This window comes from Mycteria americana, chromosome 6 (assembly GCF_035582795.1).
Source record: "Mycteria americana isolate JAX WOST 10 ecotype Jacksonville Zoo and Gardens chromosome 6, USCA_MyAme_1.0, whole genome shotgun sequence".
Taxonomy (NCBI): Eukaryota; Metazoa; Chordata; class Aves; order Ciconiiformes; family Ciconiidae; genus Mycteria; species Mycteria americana.
In genome coordinates, this window is record NC_134370.1 from 39250930 (window position 1) to 39269728 (window position 18799).

At 45.1% G+C, this 18799-nt stretch overlaps 1 protein-coding gene across 4 annotated transcripts in view; it reads left to right on the top strand.

Annotated features, from left to right (window-relative positions):
• Positions 1–18799, top strand: part of OIT3 (oncoprotein induced transcript 3) — a 30207-nt gene that overhangs the window by 1754 nt on the left and 9654 nt on the right. For 3 of the 4 annotated variants that reach the window (XM_075505410.1, XM_075505411.1, XM_075505409.1), the window contains exons 2-5: positions 7670–8044; positions 8534–8644; positions 12575–12697; positions 15633–15755. In XM_075505410.1, coding sequence (XP_075361525.1) covers positions 7801–8044; positions 8534–8644; positions 12575–12697; positions 15633–15755 — 601 coding nt within the window. In that variant the 5' untranslated portion in view covers positions 7670–7800. Of the gene's footprint in view, positions 1–178; positions 3941–7669; positions 8045–8533; positions 8645–12574; positions 12698–15632; positions 15756–18799 lie in introns of those variants that run through there. The other variant, XM_075505408.1, reaches the window with a different exon arrangement.

Sequence of the window (18799 nt, forward strand, 5' to 3'; positions counted from 1 at the left end):
TTGCCCTGTCATTCTGAGCCAGTGGAACAATTTCTTTGATCTCCTCTGTTTTTTGTGTGCAAACTGCTTTCCTCTGTGCCACATCGTATGACTTCATTTTCACATAGGAAGGAGTTTTTTATATCTTAAGTATTTTTCTACCTATCCCAAGAGATTCCTATTATTCCCCTTAAAAAAAACCCCAAACAACTCTTATTTCTGTACTAACACTAAAGGGGTGAGAAGTAAAATACAGGCATGGAAATTAAACTTGCAGTGTATCCAAGTCCTGAAGCATAGGAGAAGCTGGTGTACTGCTGTGTCATTGTGGCTCTGAACTTGTGAGAGATTGGTCCTACTCCTGTTTCTGCCTCTGACTAGTTTTGCAATTGTGGGTATGGTGTCTATGCCCTAATTCCTCCATCTAGAAATTGAAGATCATGGAAAATACACAGGGTTCTGTAGGACCCATGGAAGAACACTCTCAAAACACCAAGTTCTGCATCACAGGGCTCCACTAAGGGAAAGGAAATAACTTGCTATTCTTCACTAGCAGTTACCTACTTGTTTGATTTTAATGGCGTCTTGGTGTTTTACTTGTTCTTGTGTTGAGTTTGCTCATACTTCACCAAACTCGTGTTCAATCCCTGATCTCAACGGCCCTTCCCATTGGCACTGTGTCCTGGGACAAGTTGTTTACAGAAACATAGGCCTATCTCTAAGTCCTTGACATTCGTGCAATCCATCTCAGCAGCCTGTCAAGGCTTACTGTGAACATACATCCTCAAATCAATTGCAGACAGGGATCCTGTTGTGTGTGTCAGGTTCTCCTCTCTCTTAGTGGCAGGAAGTGCTGATTAGCTCTTCCGCTGCCTCCTTCTAGGCAGGCTGCAGGAGTTACTCCTGCACCAAGAGCTGTTCTTCACACACCTCACTTCCATCAAACACTGGTGTGTCTTGAGAGGTGGCTTTGACAAAGACAAGGCCGGCTTCAGCAAACACCAAAGCATCTTTATTCAGTAGTCTATTACAACGAGCTTGAGGCTTCCTAGCTTAGCCAATGCTTTGAACAATTTGAGTTCCTTATGTAAAGATGGTGAAGCCCTCCAAATCTCTGGGAGGGGTGAGAAGTGTGGCTGCCACCTGCAAAATTATCGTCCTTTCTTGCATTAAGACTAGATATAACCAGGCTTAGACAGAAGCAGGTTTAGAAGATCCCATCTCTTAGGTACCAAAACAAAATCCCAGCCCTCTATTTTGATATTGCCTTCTCTCTTCATATCTTTTAACCTGTACTGATGACTACTTTTAAGAAATACTAACTTGATCATGATTTTTCTTGCTTCTTGGGAGGTTGGGCTCACTCATCTTTGGATTGGGGAAGTAGAGGTCAGGAACAACAGATTTATTAGATCTGCATAGAGAGTGCAGGCCCTACAGCATCTACAGTACTCCATTGGAATTGTATCCTCTCTCCCAGAGGGTCTGTTTGCAGGAGGGTGTTTTGTTTGGGATTTTTCCCTTCCTTACCTCTCAGGAATAATTGTTCCAGCTCCCTGAGGCATAGATTTGCAGTGGCCTACTCTAATACAAGTACTATTGTTTGGGGGGGAACTGGAGCTATGTATGTCAGCTGAAATAACTTGCAAAGCAAAGAGGAAGTGCTAATAGAAGACTTGCCTCTGCTGGTGCTTCTTCCAGAAGACTGAGATGGTCTTTGTCTTTCCTGTGGATCCCAAAAATGTGTAGAGGCAGCACACTGAATCTTCTCCAGCTTTAGACTGTTTCCTTGAACTAGATATTATGGTGACTTAGGATAGTGTCACCTCTGGGAATGCTGGGGCATCTCCTGCTTTAATCTGTTTTGGAGAACTTGACAGGGCCTGTTTGTGACACCTTTGAGGCTCAAAACTGCTATGATGCAGTTCATTTCCCTATGTTAATTGTCAGTTGTCAGTCACTTACATATAACTGTCAAAACATTACTAGTGTCAGGCCTAATATACCACCTACGAAGATAAAAGCAGCTGGTAACGAAATGGTTCAGAGAAGTACACGCACCTTTAACATAAGTAGAAAATTCAGTTCAAGCCTGTCAGTTTTATTTACCCAGGATCTTAAGTATGAATCAACTGCTCAATGAAAATGGCAAAATATAACGTCCTGTGGCTTGCTGTATTATTCTCCGTTCAATTTTAGTTTCTCTTCTGGGAATTCACATAATCACCTTTTGAGGGTTATCTGCCTTGCTAGCTTTGCATAGTGAATTTGTTCTCCTTTCCTGTTGTTGAAAAAACTTTTCTGGTAGTGCACAGCTGTCAGCACAATATAGCCACAAAGATTTTTTTTTTTTTTTTTTTTTTGGTGGTGGTGGTAGCAATGACAGTCATTATAAAGCTTCTTTTGTTGTTCCCTAGAGTCATTCACCACTGTAAAAGACTCTTCTGCTGGGGTGGAGCAGAGCAGCGTATTGCACTTCACTGCTAGGGGAACACCCAGACAGAGAGAGGCCATTGAGAACTTCCTATAATGTACAATCCCTACAAAGCACGCAAATACCTAATTCCTTGTCTCATGCAAGCTCAATATGAAAATAATGTAGCTAATTATCTCCTACTGGGATTTGAAGCTAGCACATTAACCCTGACATTATTCCTTACACTAGCCTGCTGCAGAAATGTAGGGTGCAAAGGAAATGGGGAAATGCTTACACTTGCTTGATTGTGCAATTACTGTAGGCTTAGCTGTACACTCTTTGCTGATGGAGAGCTTTCTGCCTGCAGATGAGTTCTTGGAGAACTTATACGATCATAAGCGGGAGGGACCTGTAGATGTGTGTATGTATGTATATGTTATAAAGAGAGTTTTAAATCTATTCTCTATAATAAGAGCTACAGCTAGTGGGATGAGAGGGAAGATCCCTTTCTGCTTATTTATGTTGTTCTTGGTATCTCTCACTGCTAGCCGTGGTGCTTGGTTTGCTTTAGTAGAGAACAGATTTCAGTGTGCTACGTCTCATCTGTCACCAGAGCATGTGGTTATAACCTGCAACTCAACCTAGTTTGGTTTGAACCTGTAAGGCAGAGATTCTTAATTACTCAGTTTTGCGTGGAAGTTAATTTAGTACTGTTGGGTTTCTTGATTGTTGGTTTGGCTTTGGTTTTTTTTTTAAAAAACAGAGATCATAAAGACTACTGGAGAAAAATGTCTTTATTTGCTTTGTTTGATAATCTCGCTGCAATGGTCAGGTTGTGTGACCAGGAGTGGAAAGGGTCTTTGTGTAGTACAGGAACAGCTTATTTCCCTGTGGGACAGCAGTCTTTTGCTTTGACTGATGTTCCCATTGTAGCTCTGCTGTAAGCACTCATCTGCAATCTCTGCTCGGAAGGATCAGTTCTCCTCCTTTGGCCACTATTTCCTGCAGTTAAGACTCTCTAGCTGGTGTTTTCTGCCTGTGAGGAGCCATGAAGTTGTATGACTTGTGGAAGGAGCAGAGATAACAACAAGCACCCATCTGTTCTTCTTTTCCATCCCTTCGGGATGTCCGGGTGTCCCCTAGTTAGAAGAATTCTCCAGATAAGATAGTGGAGGTGTCACTGTGGGGCAGTCAGGCCAGAAAACAATAGCGGGTTGAGTCCAAAAAACAAGATTGATCAGTAAGTACATCTCTGTTGTCAATAAGGGGCAGAGCTGCTCTGCAAAGGTCAAGGCTGGAGCTGTACCCCACATCCCTTCAGCTTCTTCCTCTGATAAACTTCCAGGAGAGCTATCACACTTGGTCTTCAGAAAGCCTGAGGTCAGAAGCTCCACTGAGAAGGCGGCTGCAAGAGCCACAGCGTGTGCAAGGGCTTTCAAGCCTCTGTTACTTGAGTGGTAACTGTTCCTTGGCTGAGTGGGATGTTCCAGTACTTGTTTTTCTGTATCTGCTTCATCATCCAGTTGCAGCCAGTGTCTTTGACGGGTGAGTAAAGAGGCATTGCCTTCAAGCTTATTTCTGTTTGTCATCTTTAAGGTTCATGCGGAGCCTTGGTATTCTTAGGGGAAAGACTAGACTGCGTGAGAAATATCCCTTTTCTTTGAAGGTGGTGTGAAATTCTTTCTAATTGGAAAGATCTTTCTGTCATAGAGCGTGAAGGCTCCCATATTGGGAGAATCTCTACTGCCAAGACACTGTGGGATTTTCCTCTCGCTTTGGAGGAGAGACTCTACGAGTAGATATTATGCTACTTTTTCACCTGCTTCTTTGACAAATCTTAACTGAATTTAGTGTCATAATGCAGTGCTGCTCATTTCATTGCTTAGCCGTGCCAGAGCAGAGGCTTCCAGTTACACAATACACACAGGATTAATCTCTCTGCAGAACGGTGGGCTTACAAATGCTTGCTAGAGCCTGATTTGTCATTCGATATATATGCTAGCATGTCAGCTAGAGAACTAATGATATTATCAAGATTACAAATTGAAAAGCTTTACTTCATAGCTAATGCTTGTCAGGCTGAATTGCTCAGGCCATGCAAGAAGTGTTGGGGAGGAAAAAAATTGAGTCAAGAAAAATGAAAAATAGAGGGGAGCGGCAAACAGTTATATGTCTTGTGCAAAACCCGTATGCTTTCGTTGTTTGGGGAGGTTGATTGGTTGCTTCTATATTTTTGTGGAGTTTTTTCTTAAAAACTCAAATCAGTTTTCAGTAAACTGTGCTGCCAAAGACTGCTTGGTGTCTGCAGGGAGGTTGGCTTGGGGCAGCCCTGGCAGTCCAAGGGCGGCCTGAGGGTCTGCAGTGATCGCAAGAGCACTGTCTGCTTTTTGTGCTTGGCCACCTCCCTTCCACTCCTGCCTGAAGCTCTCAGAGAAATGAAAGATGGGAGGGCGTGCTACCCCATTCCCCTGAAATGCCTTCTTCCAGCTCCCTTTGAGCCACTGCATGTTCATTTCAGTAAATTTTGTCTTTAAATTATCTCCTGTCTGTTTAGGAGACAACGTGATCTCTCTGGATGAATGTTTTCAGAGTCGGTCTACAAAAGATATTTCATAAAGTTAATTATACTATATGAAAGCTAATGAGAGTGTGTGTATTTTTGGTGCTGCCCAGCTGGGAAGCTGGCAGGGCATTCCTTGCTTTGCCTCATTTGGCTTTTAACAACACAAAAACCTTTTAATCTTAATCAGTGACTCACCCTAAGGCTGTACCAAATCATCTTGTGGAAACCAAGTGAGTTATACTGAGGGAAGCCCAGAGGAAACTCTCTTCAGCTGTGTACAAAGGCAGGACCTGTGTTTTCCTGTCGCAAGAAGTCAAGTAAGCTTTGGGAGGATGGGATTTAACAGTGCTACTGCTGTCTGTGGGTGAGGGCAGACAAGGAGAGGCAGGTGAAATGGAGAGCTCATGAGGGATTGCCTGGTGAATCTCATCAGAGATTCCTGCTGCGGTTCCCCCTCCACTGCTCAGAACTGGGGGCTGCTTGTGGTGGGAGTGAATCTGCTCCTCTGCATATCTCATGAATTATGGCACTAGAGATTTCCTTTGTAACCCAGACTTGCACTCCCTGTGCCAGCTTGCAGCTCTGCAGCTCTCTCGTGACTACAGCAGCTGCTCCTGCCTTTTACGCTGGACTTGAGGCCAAACAAAACGTTGTCTATGGCTGAGGATGGTGTAAGGATGTTTGTCAAGAGAGATGTTGTATTTGCGAGAAGGTACAAGATAGCATGTCAGTGAGACAGATGTTTACAGAGGATGCAGCTAAATAAGGGTGACTTGAAGTCCATTCTCTGAAGGACTTGTAGTTCCCACTTTAAAGTCAGTGAAGCAAATCAAAATAATGAACCAAGGTTTGTCTGCATCCAGACCATTCTAATAGAAACAATGTCTCTCCCCCCCCCCCCCCCCAATTGCATCACCCTATTGTTTAATCAAAACAAAATAGAGAGAGCAATTTTAGAACTTAAAAAGAAATGTGGTGTGGAAAGTAGAGGGTATTCCCATCTGAGATATGTTAATCAGGATGATTGGTTTTATTAGCCTAATTCTAGCAAATGGTAATCGATTTTCCTTACTCAAGACAGTATTAGCATTCATTTTGCTTAATAGGGAATAGCTAGTCATGGGTAAGTGGTGCTTAATCAGGTATTAAATGTAAGTGAAAATGAAACCTCTGGACTTTTAGTGAGGAAGCTGCCAAATCAGGGTTAATTAGGAGAAGACTGAAAATGTAATGAACACTTCAATTCTTAATTTTTTTTTCCTCCCTATGGCATTCTTACATTTTAATTGTTTGCAGAAGGTTCAGAAAGGCCTCTGAAAAGGGACATGCTTCTTGAGCACTGCGTGAACAGACATGCACATACCAGGAGGTCCAGGTGTTTATATCTTGCCCTCACAAACACTCACTTCACTCACAAACATCTGATCTCCTGTGGAGATCAGGAGAGTTTATGGGCTTGCAGGGAACATGACTCTGTATAGTGTAGAACATTTTGCCCCCCAGAATGTCCTGATTCCGACCTTCATGCTCTCTAGATTTTAAGATAATAAATAAAAAGATCTGGGGAAGCTGTTTCAGATGTAGGGAGGCAGCAACAGCACACAAAACCACAATAGATACTGTGAATCATAGAGGTGGTTAGTATTTGGCAAAGAGGGAAGTGGGGGGCAGAGTCTCTGAAGGAGACCAAGGCACATCTAAGTGGATCTTTAAATACAGGGGGCTGCCACCTCTCTCTCTTGTTCTGCTGCAGAATTTTTGACTGCACAGATTTGAGTTACAGCTCTTTCAGCTCACCTTGGCATAAATGTACTATAGGAGAGAGAGTGGAGAACAAAACCCCGGGTAAATGGAGCAGGGTCTTTCTTCTACCTCACCTCTCTAAGCATACACTCTTGGTAAGAGACAGCCTGCTGGGCTATAGATCAACTTCATTGTAGCCTGGGATAGTAGTTCTTATATTTAGCTGTTTAAAATTGTACCCTGAAGCTAGTAGGAGCTGATAAATTATGCTTAGAGATCACTCGCAATTATATAGGGGTCTAATAATTGAAATGGAATATTTTCTTTCTGTACACCTTAAATGTAGCATTCCTGTTGCGTATCTTGCAATTCACATTTTAACTGAAACTTTGCAAGGTGATCTCTGGCTTGTGGTTATGGCAACTCAACTGTGAGGGCTGATGCAGGCTATGGATGGATTTTTAGAGAGGCTGCATAACCTGTTTGAAGTCTGGTCCTCTTCTCCAAGGCACGTGGGAGAGTTACCAGTGACTTCAGGAAGGGCTTGCAAGTGCTCAGTTAGCCCTTGACCAAAGGGTGGATATCCTAGGCTTGATCCAGTACTCCCAGGACATATTTCCTATGGCAACATAACTCCCTGGACCTCAGGTTTTTTGTTTGTTTTTTTTTTTTTTCCCCGTCGTACTCTACAGCAGCTAAACAGCAAATCAGACTGCTGCATAATGTTGTAAGAGCTCCGTTAATTTACTTTTTTGACCAAGACATTTAAGCCAAGCTGTCAGAATCTTCCATAAGGCAATTAGTTAGCTGGTATTGCTGTTTCTCCCCGGGGATCTCTATCTATAACAATGATTCTGTTAAGTCAAGAATAGAAAAAGAAATTATTTTGTGTTCCTTGCAATTATCAGTCAACAACTTGATTTGATATCTACCAGATGTTCTCTCTTGTCTCTCACTGCATGTCTCAGCCCTGGACCCCTGCTCTGCCTACATCAGCCTGAATGAGCCCTGGAGGAACACAGATCATCAGATAAATGGTTCCCATGGCCAGCCAACATGTGACAGTCAAATCGACGGGGAGTGGTACCGCTTCACTGGCATGGCTGGTGATGCTATGCCTACCTTCTGCATCCCAGAGAACCACTGTGGCACCCATGCTCCCATTTGGCTGAATGGCAGCCACCCGCAAGAGTCGGATGGCATCGTCCCACGCCAAGCCTGTGCCAGCTTTAATGGGAACTGCTGCCTTTGGAATACCACAATTGACGTCAAGGCGTGTCCGGGAGGGTACTATGTGTATCACTTAACCAAGCCTAGCGTTTGTTTCCATGCATACTGTGGGCGTGAGTAACTGCTGAGATTGCTTTTCTGAAACCCCTTCATCCCCGTGATGCAGGAGAAGTAGTGAGCATCCACATACCTGAGAGAGGTGGTGACTGCTTTCTGGCTTTCTCACCCAGAAGCGTGTCAGGTGATGCAATGCAGATGGTGGCCTGTCTATAAGAGATCGATTAGACCGTTTCACCTCTCTGAATTCTAGCCTTTGTTCAGCTAGTGGAAATCTTCCACAGCTGACCTGGCCGCAGTGATTTAATGCTCTCTGTGGGCCCTGTGGTTTGTCTTGGCATGCTACCAAAGCCAAAATTTGCATCTCTGACTTACAGTAATTAAACTAGACTGTTTCTTATCAGCTTCAGTGGTTCAGCTTTCCTAATGTGGGTTAGGTCTGTAACTAATGGACTAGACATAGGGCATGAAGCTGACGGTACAAATACAGGATTTTCAGTGCATGCTCAGAGGTTTGTGCTGACAACATTCTTGTCGTGCCCTAGATTTTTATGACATCTGTGATGTGGTGGATTGCCAGGGCTCCTGCCTGGACACCAGTGACTGCACGTGTTCCCTGGGGACAACACTAGGACCTGATGGACAGACATGTCTTGGTAAGGGTGGAAATAACTTGTGTCAGTTACTGATGCTTTCTTTCCCCTTTGTTTCATTGCTCGCATCTCAATCCATTGTCTTACAAAGCAGTATAAAAAAGGATAAGTTTTCTGAGAGTTTTTCCCCCTTACTGCCTAGAACAGGTCTTTGATTCTGTAAATGGTTCCAGATCTCTCCCCGCAGGGTGAGACAGGACATCCCATGACTGAATACATTCTGGTGTCGCTGGAGCTATGCATGTACAGAGGCTAGATGTGCTTTCTGCACGGTCCAGCTGCTGAAGGCAGCAGCTTCACTGTCAGTAGCAGAGTCTCTTTGCAAGATCATGGTACAGCCTCATTGGTATTCAGGAATGGCTGTGCAGTCTGTCATTAGAGATTTCCTCTCACCTGCTCTGTTGAATACCTCTTTCCTCCAAGAAAAGTTTTGCTGGCTGGCATAGGGCTATGCACTAAGGTTCACCATACTTGCTGCCCTTGTGGGCATTGCCCAGGCCTGGGGTTTGAGGAGAGTCAAAGAATTGCAGGTCACAGCACAGCCTCAGTGGTTCTAGGCAGCATGACAAGGTGGTATTCGGGGGGCTGACACTTGGTGACTGCATTGGCAGAGACTAACATGACCAGGACAGAGGTGGAGGGCTGTAAGTGAGAGCAGAGCGGGGAACGTGGGCTTCACGGATTTGTGAGGGAATCCCTGTGAACCCCTGAGGTGATGACAGCTGTGGTTGTGTGTGGTGCTGGGAGGAGAGCACCTGGGCTGCGAGGTCTTAGGAAAAAGATGGTCTGTAGGGTGATGTAAGGGGCTGGGAAGGGGTGGCTGTTGGGGAGCTGCAGGGCCACACCTATGGATAGGAAGAGGTGGCGTGGAGGGAGGAAGGGGTGCTAGTGTTCGGGGGAAGTAGGACCTCATCTTTGTCTTTGAGGCTTGATTTGGTGGAGAAGTTGAGAGCAGAGTTGGTCCAGCAGGCTGCATGGCAGATAAGTTTCTTCCATAAGGACTATAGCTGACAAAGCAGGCGTGGGTGGTTTCTTTCTTCACACTCCTCATGTCTGTGGGCATCAGGGTAGGGGCCACAGTCGTTACAATCTGTGGAGAGAGCAGCCTGGCCCTGCTGCAGATTTACACTTGCTTACACCGATTCTACAGAACCGTTTTGCTAAAGCTGCTCCACATCTCTGCAGCTGAGTGGCTGACTTAGCTCTCTCAGCTAACTAAAAGCATCTACTGGCTGCTTCTCTGCAAGACTTCAGGCACAGAAGTGCCCTTGACAAGCACCAGCACTCAATAAATGTGTGGCAGGCTCGCAGGAAAGGATTTCTTGCAGCAGGGAGGCACACAGGAGTCCTGAGTTCTGAGCCTGTCTGCATGTGCCGCAGCTGCCTTCACCCCACCACAGCCAGGCTGGGCAGGAATTGTGCACTGCTGCTTCTCTTCATGATAACCAGATGGCACAACACCTCAGCTGTAATAATCACACTGGTTTACCTACCTGCAGCCTGTCTTGTTGTATGACTCACTCATCTTTCTAATGACTTTCTGTTGTGCTGAGTAATTGCGCAATCACTTATCTGAGAGCAACCATGCCAGCCTTCCAGAGAAACCAAAGCTGTATTAGCCTTTCCTATGCCTTTCCTGTATGGAGAATATTCTTCCTTTCCCAGCTCACCCTAAGAGGGGGGCTGAAGATACTGCAGTAATGCTAAGCAGCTCTGTCTGTGAACCTCCCTGTGCTAGGCTGACTTCTCTTCAGTATATTATATGCTTTGAATCCCAGAGTAGAACTGCTGATCCTAAGTTACGTTTTAATTTGCAAACTTACTTAGGGGTTAGATTAGGTCTTTGACTTTCTGTCATGGATCCACCAACTCAGTGCATTGCTTTTGACCTCTTGAATACCTGGATCCATGTTGGACTAAGCCATGGTTAAAATCAGTTCAGCACTCTCCCGACCCAGTGTCAAGAAAACCAGCCAGCGTCCCAGAAGTGCTGGTTGTCACTGGTGCCAAAGAGCAGGGACGGATCTGTTGTGCGTTATAGAACTTGGAGGACCGGCAAGGTGAATTGCTGGGTACAGCCCTTGACCAAGCCAAGCTCTAGGACCTTCTAACAGCATCTCTATGCCTTTGCCAGTAGCCCTTTCCCTCATCATCCTCTGTTTTTAAGCAGCTTTAGTTTTATTAAAAGGGAAAGTGTGGAGCCTGTCACATGTGTGAAAAGGGAAGTGTCTGTGTGTGTTTCCTGGACATGCTTCCTGCCTCCCAAAGCAGGGTACCAGCCATTTCCTTGGCTAAAAATACTCAATTTGTGTTGCTTGTGGAAGGAGACAACACCCACCAGCTGCAAGCTGCGGGTACTGAGTATGTGTGGGACCACTTATACCTAAGAGAGCTCATCTCTGACCTGTCTCTTAAAAAGGTATTTTTCTTTTTTCTTGGTTTTAAGTGCCTGACATCGAGTAAATGGTAACTTCTAAGCTGTTTTGGTGAAACCCCATGTGAACCTCGATTGATAACCTCAGCATTCTGGCCTGCCTAAGAGAATCGTTAGTTTTGTGGCTCAGCAATAGCAATGACTGTCCTTTCCTCTCTATTTGATTCACTTTTTGCACACAGAGATTAAATCGGGTTGAAGAATGAGAATCTCAGAGAACAAAGCACTTTCAAAAAAAAGGCAGACAGACATAGACAACTTCAGCCTTTAAACAGAGAAAATTAGGAGGAGTTTTCAGAGCTTTACCAAGCGATTCAAAAACATATGCTGTGCTTTTTCCTCAATAAAGACCCCCAGCACCCTGGAGGGTTCTAATCTAGAGCTGAATGCAGCCAGCACAGAAACCTGACACAGGTACTATTCATGGGTAAATTGCTTTAGGTTATAAAAACTCAGTCCAGGCCTATTACAAGGTTATTCTGCAACCTTTCTCCAGAGTCCGCTCCAGAAAGTGTGGGATGCCAGCTCAGGCACTCCTCTTTCTTCTGAGCTGGAAAGGTAGGACCCACAGCTCTGTGGAAGGCTGCAGAGGAGCAGAGCAGAGCAGGGAGGGCCATCGCGGGGCAGTGAGGAGCTGAGTCCTCAGAGGGAGTAGCTCAGAACTGAGCTCTGTGTCTCATCTTTGGTACAGAGTGTCTGAGCAACTAATGGTTGTGGTGGCCTGCATGGCACCAGCACCCCGGTTAGGTCTCACCATGGTGAGCTGACATTTCTGTTCTGCAAGAACACCTGCACTTTACGGGACAGGGAGCAGCCAGAGCTGGGGCAAGAAGCCAAAATGATGAAATTTCTCATGACATGACTTTTCTTGGGGAAGCTTCATGGAGTTCATTAAAATGTTTTGGTTTGATTTCAGTTTTATTTACATGTTTACAGCTGGTTTTCATTCTTGTGTCTTTATTTTTAAATAAGGGCTGAATCATTTAAAATTGCTGTAGGATACGTGCAGCAGTAGCAGGTATGATACAAAAATAGATAGGGTTTATTTTTGACTGATTCTGGTATTCCACCTAGTTTTACCATGCAGTGAAGTCGTGTTAACTTCATTTTAATGTCTTTGTGAGTGAAGTGGGGAATAGTTTAGGATGAGAAGATACATGAAAATAGGAACTCCCTTAGCATGTGGAACTGGTTTGGAAGTTTCCCAGTGGGATTGTGTCCATCTTCACTCTGGAATGGCTGCTTGTGTGCATGCTGTCTTTCCCCCCAGGTCATCTTTGCTCCTGAGTTAGACACAGCATGGCAAAACACTCTGCTACTGTCAGTAGATAGCAATCTTTAGCATTTAGTGGGATTACTCATCTCTGTTGTCCTGATCCAGGTCATGAGGCCAGGAAAGCCAGTCCATGCTTCCCATGACCAGCGCTCCCATGTAGCAGCCCCGTTTTGCCAGCCATGTGTTTATCAGGGAGCATGTTCTGACAATGTGTTTTTTGCAGATGAAAATGAATGTGAGCAGAACAACGGAGGCTGCAGTGAATTTTGCGTTAACCTGAAGAACTCCTACCGCTGTGAGTGCGGGATCGGGCGCACACTGGGAAGTGATGGGAAAACCTGTGAAGGTGAGGTATCAGCTATCACAGTCTGCCGGAAACGATATAAATCATTCCCCTTCCCTTGCAGCACTAGTTTTCTCTTGGTTCCTTGCAGCTGGGATTAAATGTCACTCATACCACTTCTGTGCTTGCCAGTGGGGTTGTTACTGAAATATCCCTCTAATCAAGCAGAGAGGAGTCTCCTTGTTGTTGTCCCTGCCTTGTTCATTTCTGTTAGATTTGCTTGTATTTATCTCCATGGGGGGAGAGGCAGCAGTGGATCTGGAAGACTGGTTTTCCAGACAGAACTAGTTCTTGCTGGAGATGCTGGGATTCGGCTCTGGAGATTTGTATGATAGTTGTGCGGGGGCAGATTTAGCACTGCTGGTTTTTGACAGCTAGCATTAGGTGTGGGGTAATGTCATGACATTAGACTAGAGTATGAGGATCACTTAGCCTCCCAGGATAGAGATTGAAGAGAGGGGGTGCCAGTCTGTAAACAGAAGCTAGATTTGAGATTAGGGCTGCATTTTGACTGTTCGTTTTTTGTAAGTAGTTAGTTGTGGGCTCTGCTGTGTGCAGCTGCTACAGTTACTTCCCAGTGGTGGCACAGCCAGGTTGAAAACCCTTGATGAGTTTAGACTGGTAGCTTAGCAGGGGCCTAAAGACCAAATTGTAGGTTTATACAAATGTACAAACACCTTTGAGCAGAAATACGAAAACCCAGCAAAAGCTGACTTGTGCCTGATGTTTTCTGTGGTCAGCTGCAAAGAGCACCGTGGCCCCCACAGGCAAAGCTGCTGTGTTATATATTCACAGATACTGTGGGGCCTCAGACAAGAATAATAGCTACAGATGCGCCTCACTTTTGAGCTACCTGATTGCCAGAACTGAATACAGCTGCAGCCTGCATGCAACCTTACATTAGCTGCTCTGTGGTAGATATCCGTGGTGCAGGGAGAGAGAGGGGTTGCTATTGTATTTTTGGGCTGGACTCCACTCTTCTTTATGGTTCACTGACAGATAGGTCCCAGCTGCAGTTTTTGTCCCTGTTTTCCCCCTCTATGATACCAAAGCACGTTTCATCTCGTTTCTGTGAAAATCTCCTCTCTGAGCTCTATTAATAAAACATCACTCATCCAGACAATGACACTTCCCTGGAGAAAGCTGCTGTGCGGAGTGCTCCTTAAGTACTTGTTGTGTACTTGTGTTAAGTTGTGTGGGGCCAAAAGTGATCTGTGGGCTTTGTCCCTTCCACATCCAGCACTGAGCTGGGGGGTTGTCACGTAAACCAGCTGTGCTACATGGCAGTTTTTATTCCTGAGCACTGTACTCTTCTGACAGGGCTGGAATAGTCTGTGCTTGGAAAGTCGTTTGTTTCTCCTGTTCCCGAAGTTGGATTTTAGGGCCTTTGATATATCATTTAATTTCCCCTTCTGTAAGAAGGATGGTGCTTTTCATGAGTTTAACACTGCTGCTGGGGATTTTTACAATCTTGTTAGTGAGTTTTATTTCTAAAGATGTGCCCTCAGCTTTGTGAGCCATTAGAGTATGTTATTTACTTGTGAGCCACCTCACAGCTGTGGCTAAAAAGAACAAATGCAAGAGATTTAGCCTGATTACATGAGCTGGTGAGGCTGAGTAGGGTTAAGAGTATCTCTCAAGATTTCCCTTATAATGCTTTACCCATTACTTCAACTCACGTGAAGTGTTCAGGCTGTTGTTTTCCATACAGTGTGTAGGGTTGAGTATGGGATTTCCATTCTTTGCATTTCAGTGAAAACCACACAGTCATTTCTGATGGCCGGCTTAGGGAGAAATATTTTGTATTTATGATTTGTTTATATTATATGTATTATTGTTTTACTGAGAACATCTAGCACTATTCATTCCAAAGGGTTAACAAAAACTAAGCAGTGAAGGTTATTTTTTAAAAAAAATCATGATACTCTGATATTTTTTTTCTGATAGAAAGCCAAAACCAACTGAAATGGCCTCATTTGCCTTAGATTTTCAAATCTTCAGAATGTATTTGGATGACCTTTCAGGCTCTTTTCTGCAGCTGTTGTGGCTAGGAATATGTTTTACACGAAAACTCGGATCCTCAGAGAATTGCCTCACCTGAACAGAAAAGATGTAAGACTTGACAAATCCCTCAATTAGTTGTGCTGCCCTCTCTCCTCTGCACTTTAGAACGGGGGAAAATTAGGAGGGGAATTGACCTTATACTGTGAACTTGCATCGTTCTGTCCCTGTGATAATACACCTCAGGGTAGCCAACCTCTAAGCCTAGAACTCACAAACTGACCAAATTCCTGCTAAACAAACTCCTACGAGCAGAGTTTCATCCTCAGCCTACAAAGGGGATGCAGGAATCCAGTACGCCCACTTCTATCACAGCTGGGAAACCCACAGGCAAAGAGCGCATCATCTTCTCTCTGGTGTTCCCTGATGGGAACAGGAGCTGGCTACCTGTGAGTCTGTCCTCCCCAAGACATCTCCTCTGCAAATCTTGGGGCTTTAATTCTGGGATGACTAAGGGAGTGAGTATGGTTCCACACGGTAGAAGTTTTAAGAGGATTTTCCTCCCACCTTTTTGAAGTAAGAAACAACATAAAAATTGAGCTTAAGAGGATGTGTCAGAAGTTAGAAAGGGCCAAGCTGAAGATTGCATATTCAGCCTTCTTATGTATGCCAGTTCCAGCATGTGATTTAATTTGGTAAGCTTTTTCACCAAATTGCTTGTTAACTTCACGGTGAAATGACAAACGCAGGAAATTGCAGTGGAAACCTGTTTTTAATTGTGCATTTTCTTGGAATCAAGCTCCCGCCATACCATTGCCTTCGAGCTCTGTGTTGGTCATACTGTTTGTTAGTCAGCCAGGAGTATATGTTGGGGCCTGCGTAGCTGCCACACAGCTGTCTGAGGAGCGGGGTGTGCTGATTTTCCTTTCATTTGCAGAAATCGAAGGCTGTCACAATAACAATGGAGGCTGCAGCCACACCTGTATTGAAGTGGAAGGCACATACCAATGTGAATGTCCTAGAGGACTTGCTCTGTCAGAAGACAACCACACTTGCCAAGGTAGGTCAACAAAATCTCCCTGACAGCCTCTGTCCCCTGGAAGTCAAAATATGTCTAAAGGAACTTTTCTTCTTGTTTTTGTTGTGTTCTCTTAGTCTGTCCTTTCCAGTTTGGTTAATGGAGCTTTGTCATTAATGACAGATTATCCAAAACTGAGAGCCTGGAGACATTGCTCTTTTTACCAGGCAGGAGAACAGAGACACAGGACCCCGCTGGGTGCATCTTGCATCACAGGCAGCTTTGGCAGTGTTCACTTACAATTAAGATTGCTTAACATCTCCCATTATATTGCTCTGCTTCAGCTGTGTATGCCTTTGCCAGATTTATGCTATTAGAACTGAAATTTTCCATGCTTCGAACTGGGCTTTTAAAATTTCAGCTAAAGTGGTTCACTCCCTTCCAAGAATGGGGTTAAAGAGAGAGGCCTTTTTTTTGCCCAAGTATCTCTGTAGCCATTTCAGTAAGCATTCCTATGTCTTGAAGCAAGGCACTAGTTCTGATATTAAGTGTTTCTGCTGTCCCTTGGAAAAGTGTCCAAAAATTGACTGTTGCTTCTGCTGCATAGAGGCATGGGCAATGTTATCCTTGGAAGATCTTCCATCTGAACTTTACACCATTCCTGTATGCAGGGAGTCCTTCTTGCCGACTCGCTTGCACCTATAGCATGCACATGAAACAAACGTGGTCCCTGTTTTGGGTTGCAAGAGCTGACTGAGATTTCGTTTGCAAATACATCCAGGCTCCCAGGGGTCAATTTAGCCCTGTAGCAGGGAGTGCAGGGAGCAGAGGGTCAGGGATAAGTTCCTGAGGGCATTGAGAATTAAGCAGAGGGTCTGTAGCTCCCCATGCAATGACTTCTTACAATCAAGGACTTGCACCCAGAACTCTTCTGGGTCTTGTAATCTCATAGCTAGCTGAGCTCCTGAGGTGCTGAAAGCATCGCACAGCCTGCGTGTCTTACAGAGAAAATGTCTACTCTGATCCTCTACTGAAGGGACATACAGTCAAACCTGCTTGTTGAGGAGAGCTATGTGGGCATGTGAAAGGCAGACAGAGGTAATGCTCTCTGGTCGGCCTCATCTGACTTGCCTGGCCACTTCTCAGACCTGTCAGGCTCAGCACAAAGCTGGAGAAGGCACACTACTGCCCTGGTAGAGACAGAGCTCATAGCTCTCTGCTTGTGGTCTGCCTTGGAAGGTCTGCCATGAGGAACCTGTGTGGTTGCTTTCAGACATTTCCATGGGAATTTGCTAATGGGCTGGACTCGGGCCATAGCCAGGGCAGGATCTAAAATGCCAGGAAAAGGGAGCCTGACATGGGCTGATTCACTTGGCCTTAAGATAATACCAATGAGCTGTTGTTACCTGGTGTGCTCAGAATCTCCTGTAGTCTGATGTGTTACAAAGTGCCCAGACATCAGTTAGAGAAACAGATCCAGACTTCATGGTGGCCAACAGGGCAGGTATGCCTCAGAGAGGAAGTTGGAATGGTTCTACTTGATGAAATTTCTGCTTTTTAAGCTTTTTAGATATGTAGGGCACTGTTTCCAGGGGTGAGCACTGCACGCTTGGGATTCAGTAGTGCTTACTGCTCCAGCAGAGCCAGGTGGGGAGGAGGAGATGGGGATTTCCAAGAGCTGTGATTATACTTACTGATTGAAGGTCTGATTGACGGATACAAGCCAGAAAAGAGCTGGCTTCTTCAATCCTGGCTCCCTGAGGCAACCCCAGCAGGGTTAGAAGGCCATGCATTTCCCAGCCAGTGTTTCTCCTTCTTCTAAGGCTGCTAATGAGAGCAGTAGCGCTGCTGGGTGCGAAGCTAGAGCTCGGGATATGACATCTCATAAAGCAAGATTGCTTGTTCTTTTGCATTTCATGAATTTATGTCCCCACGCAGTGGTCTGCAATTTTGAGCAGATACGACCAAATATATCTGGAACTGTACCACACAATTTTTTATGGCATCTAATCAGGTTTATAGTGGTACAATACAGTGCAGGGCAGGCACAGTTGCCTGAAGCAATTGGATCTGCAGCCTATCAACCCTCCCCTGCACTGTCTCTACATTCAGAACAAACATTAATAATCTTCCACAGAAATCACAGCCTTGGCTACAATTTTCCCACAAAGATACCGGGCAACGAAATGCTTGGAATTTTGCAGACCATCCTAGTACCCCACCTCTTTCTGAAGCGTGATGGTGAAATGCTTTTCTCCCCTCTCCCATGCTCAAGCCTTGTGTGCAGCTAAGCAGGGTACAATGGTGTAGTTTATTTGTGTTTGTAGCTGTGGTTCAGGGCTCCCCAGCACCAGAGAGCCTATTCTACTGAACAGTTTGTGCAAAAAGATAACCCCTGCTCCAAGCAGCTGTACTTTGAAAAGCCAAGGAAGGAGCCACAGGCTGGACAAGAAACATGGTGCGAACAATAGCAGACACCAAAATGAGTGTTGAACTTGCCTCAGAAGCTTCCTACCAGGGCCAGGGTACTTGCAGGCGTTGGTGCAAAGCAGAGTTTAAAGCAGTAATGAGGAAGCTTTCCCAGTACTTAACAGGTGCACTGCAGTGTATCCCAGTACTTAACAGGTGCACTGCAGGTGAAGAACTGAAACGTTGGACTGGCAAAGACTGGGTGAGGCTCTCGGGAGCCTCGCAGGCTGGGGTGAGCCCAGGGCAGGCATACAAGAGATGAATGCTGACAGCAAGTCAAGAGAGTGCAGCTCTCTGAACGGATGCAAGAAATAGTGAATAAAAGGATTCCTTGGCACCTAGGATAACTCATTTCTGCTGGGCATCTCAGTCCTGGCAGTCGGGACCTCATCACTTGCCCTGGAATAACGTGTCTGTGTATAGTCACAGCTACATTGCCAGCTCCTTTTCAGCTCCCCCTACAATGCTGTTGCTGGCAGTCTGTCTTGGGGGAATCAGGCCTGCTCGGAGCTGAATCACGCTGATGCACGCAGTCTCTCTGCTTGCAGCACCACTGTTAAGTTGGTAGAACTGAAACACTGTTCTCAGTATTGATTGATCTTCTGTGTACAAATGTC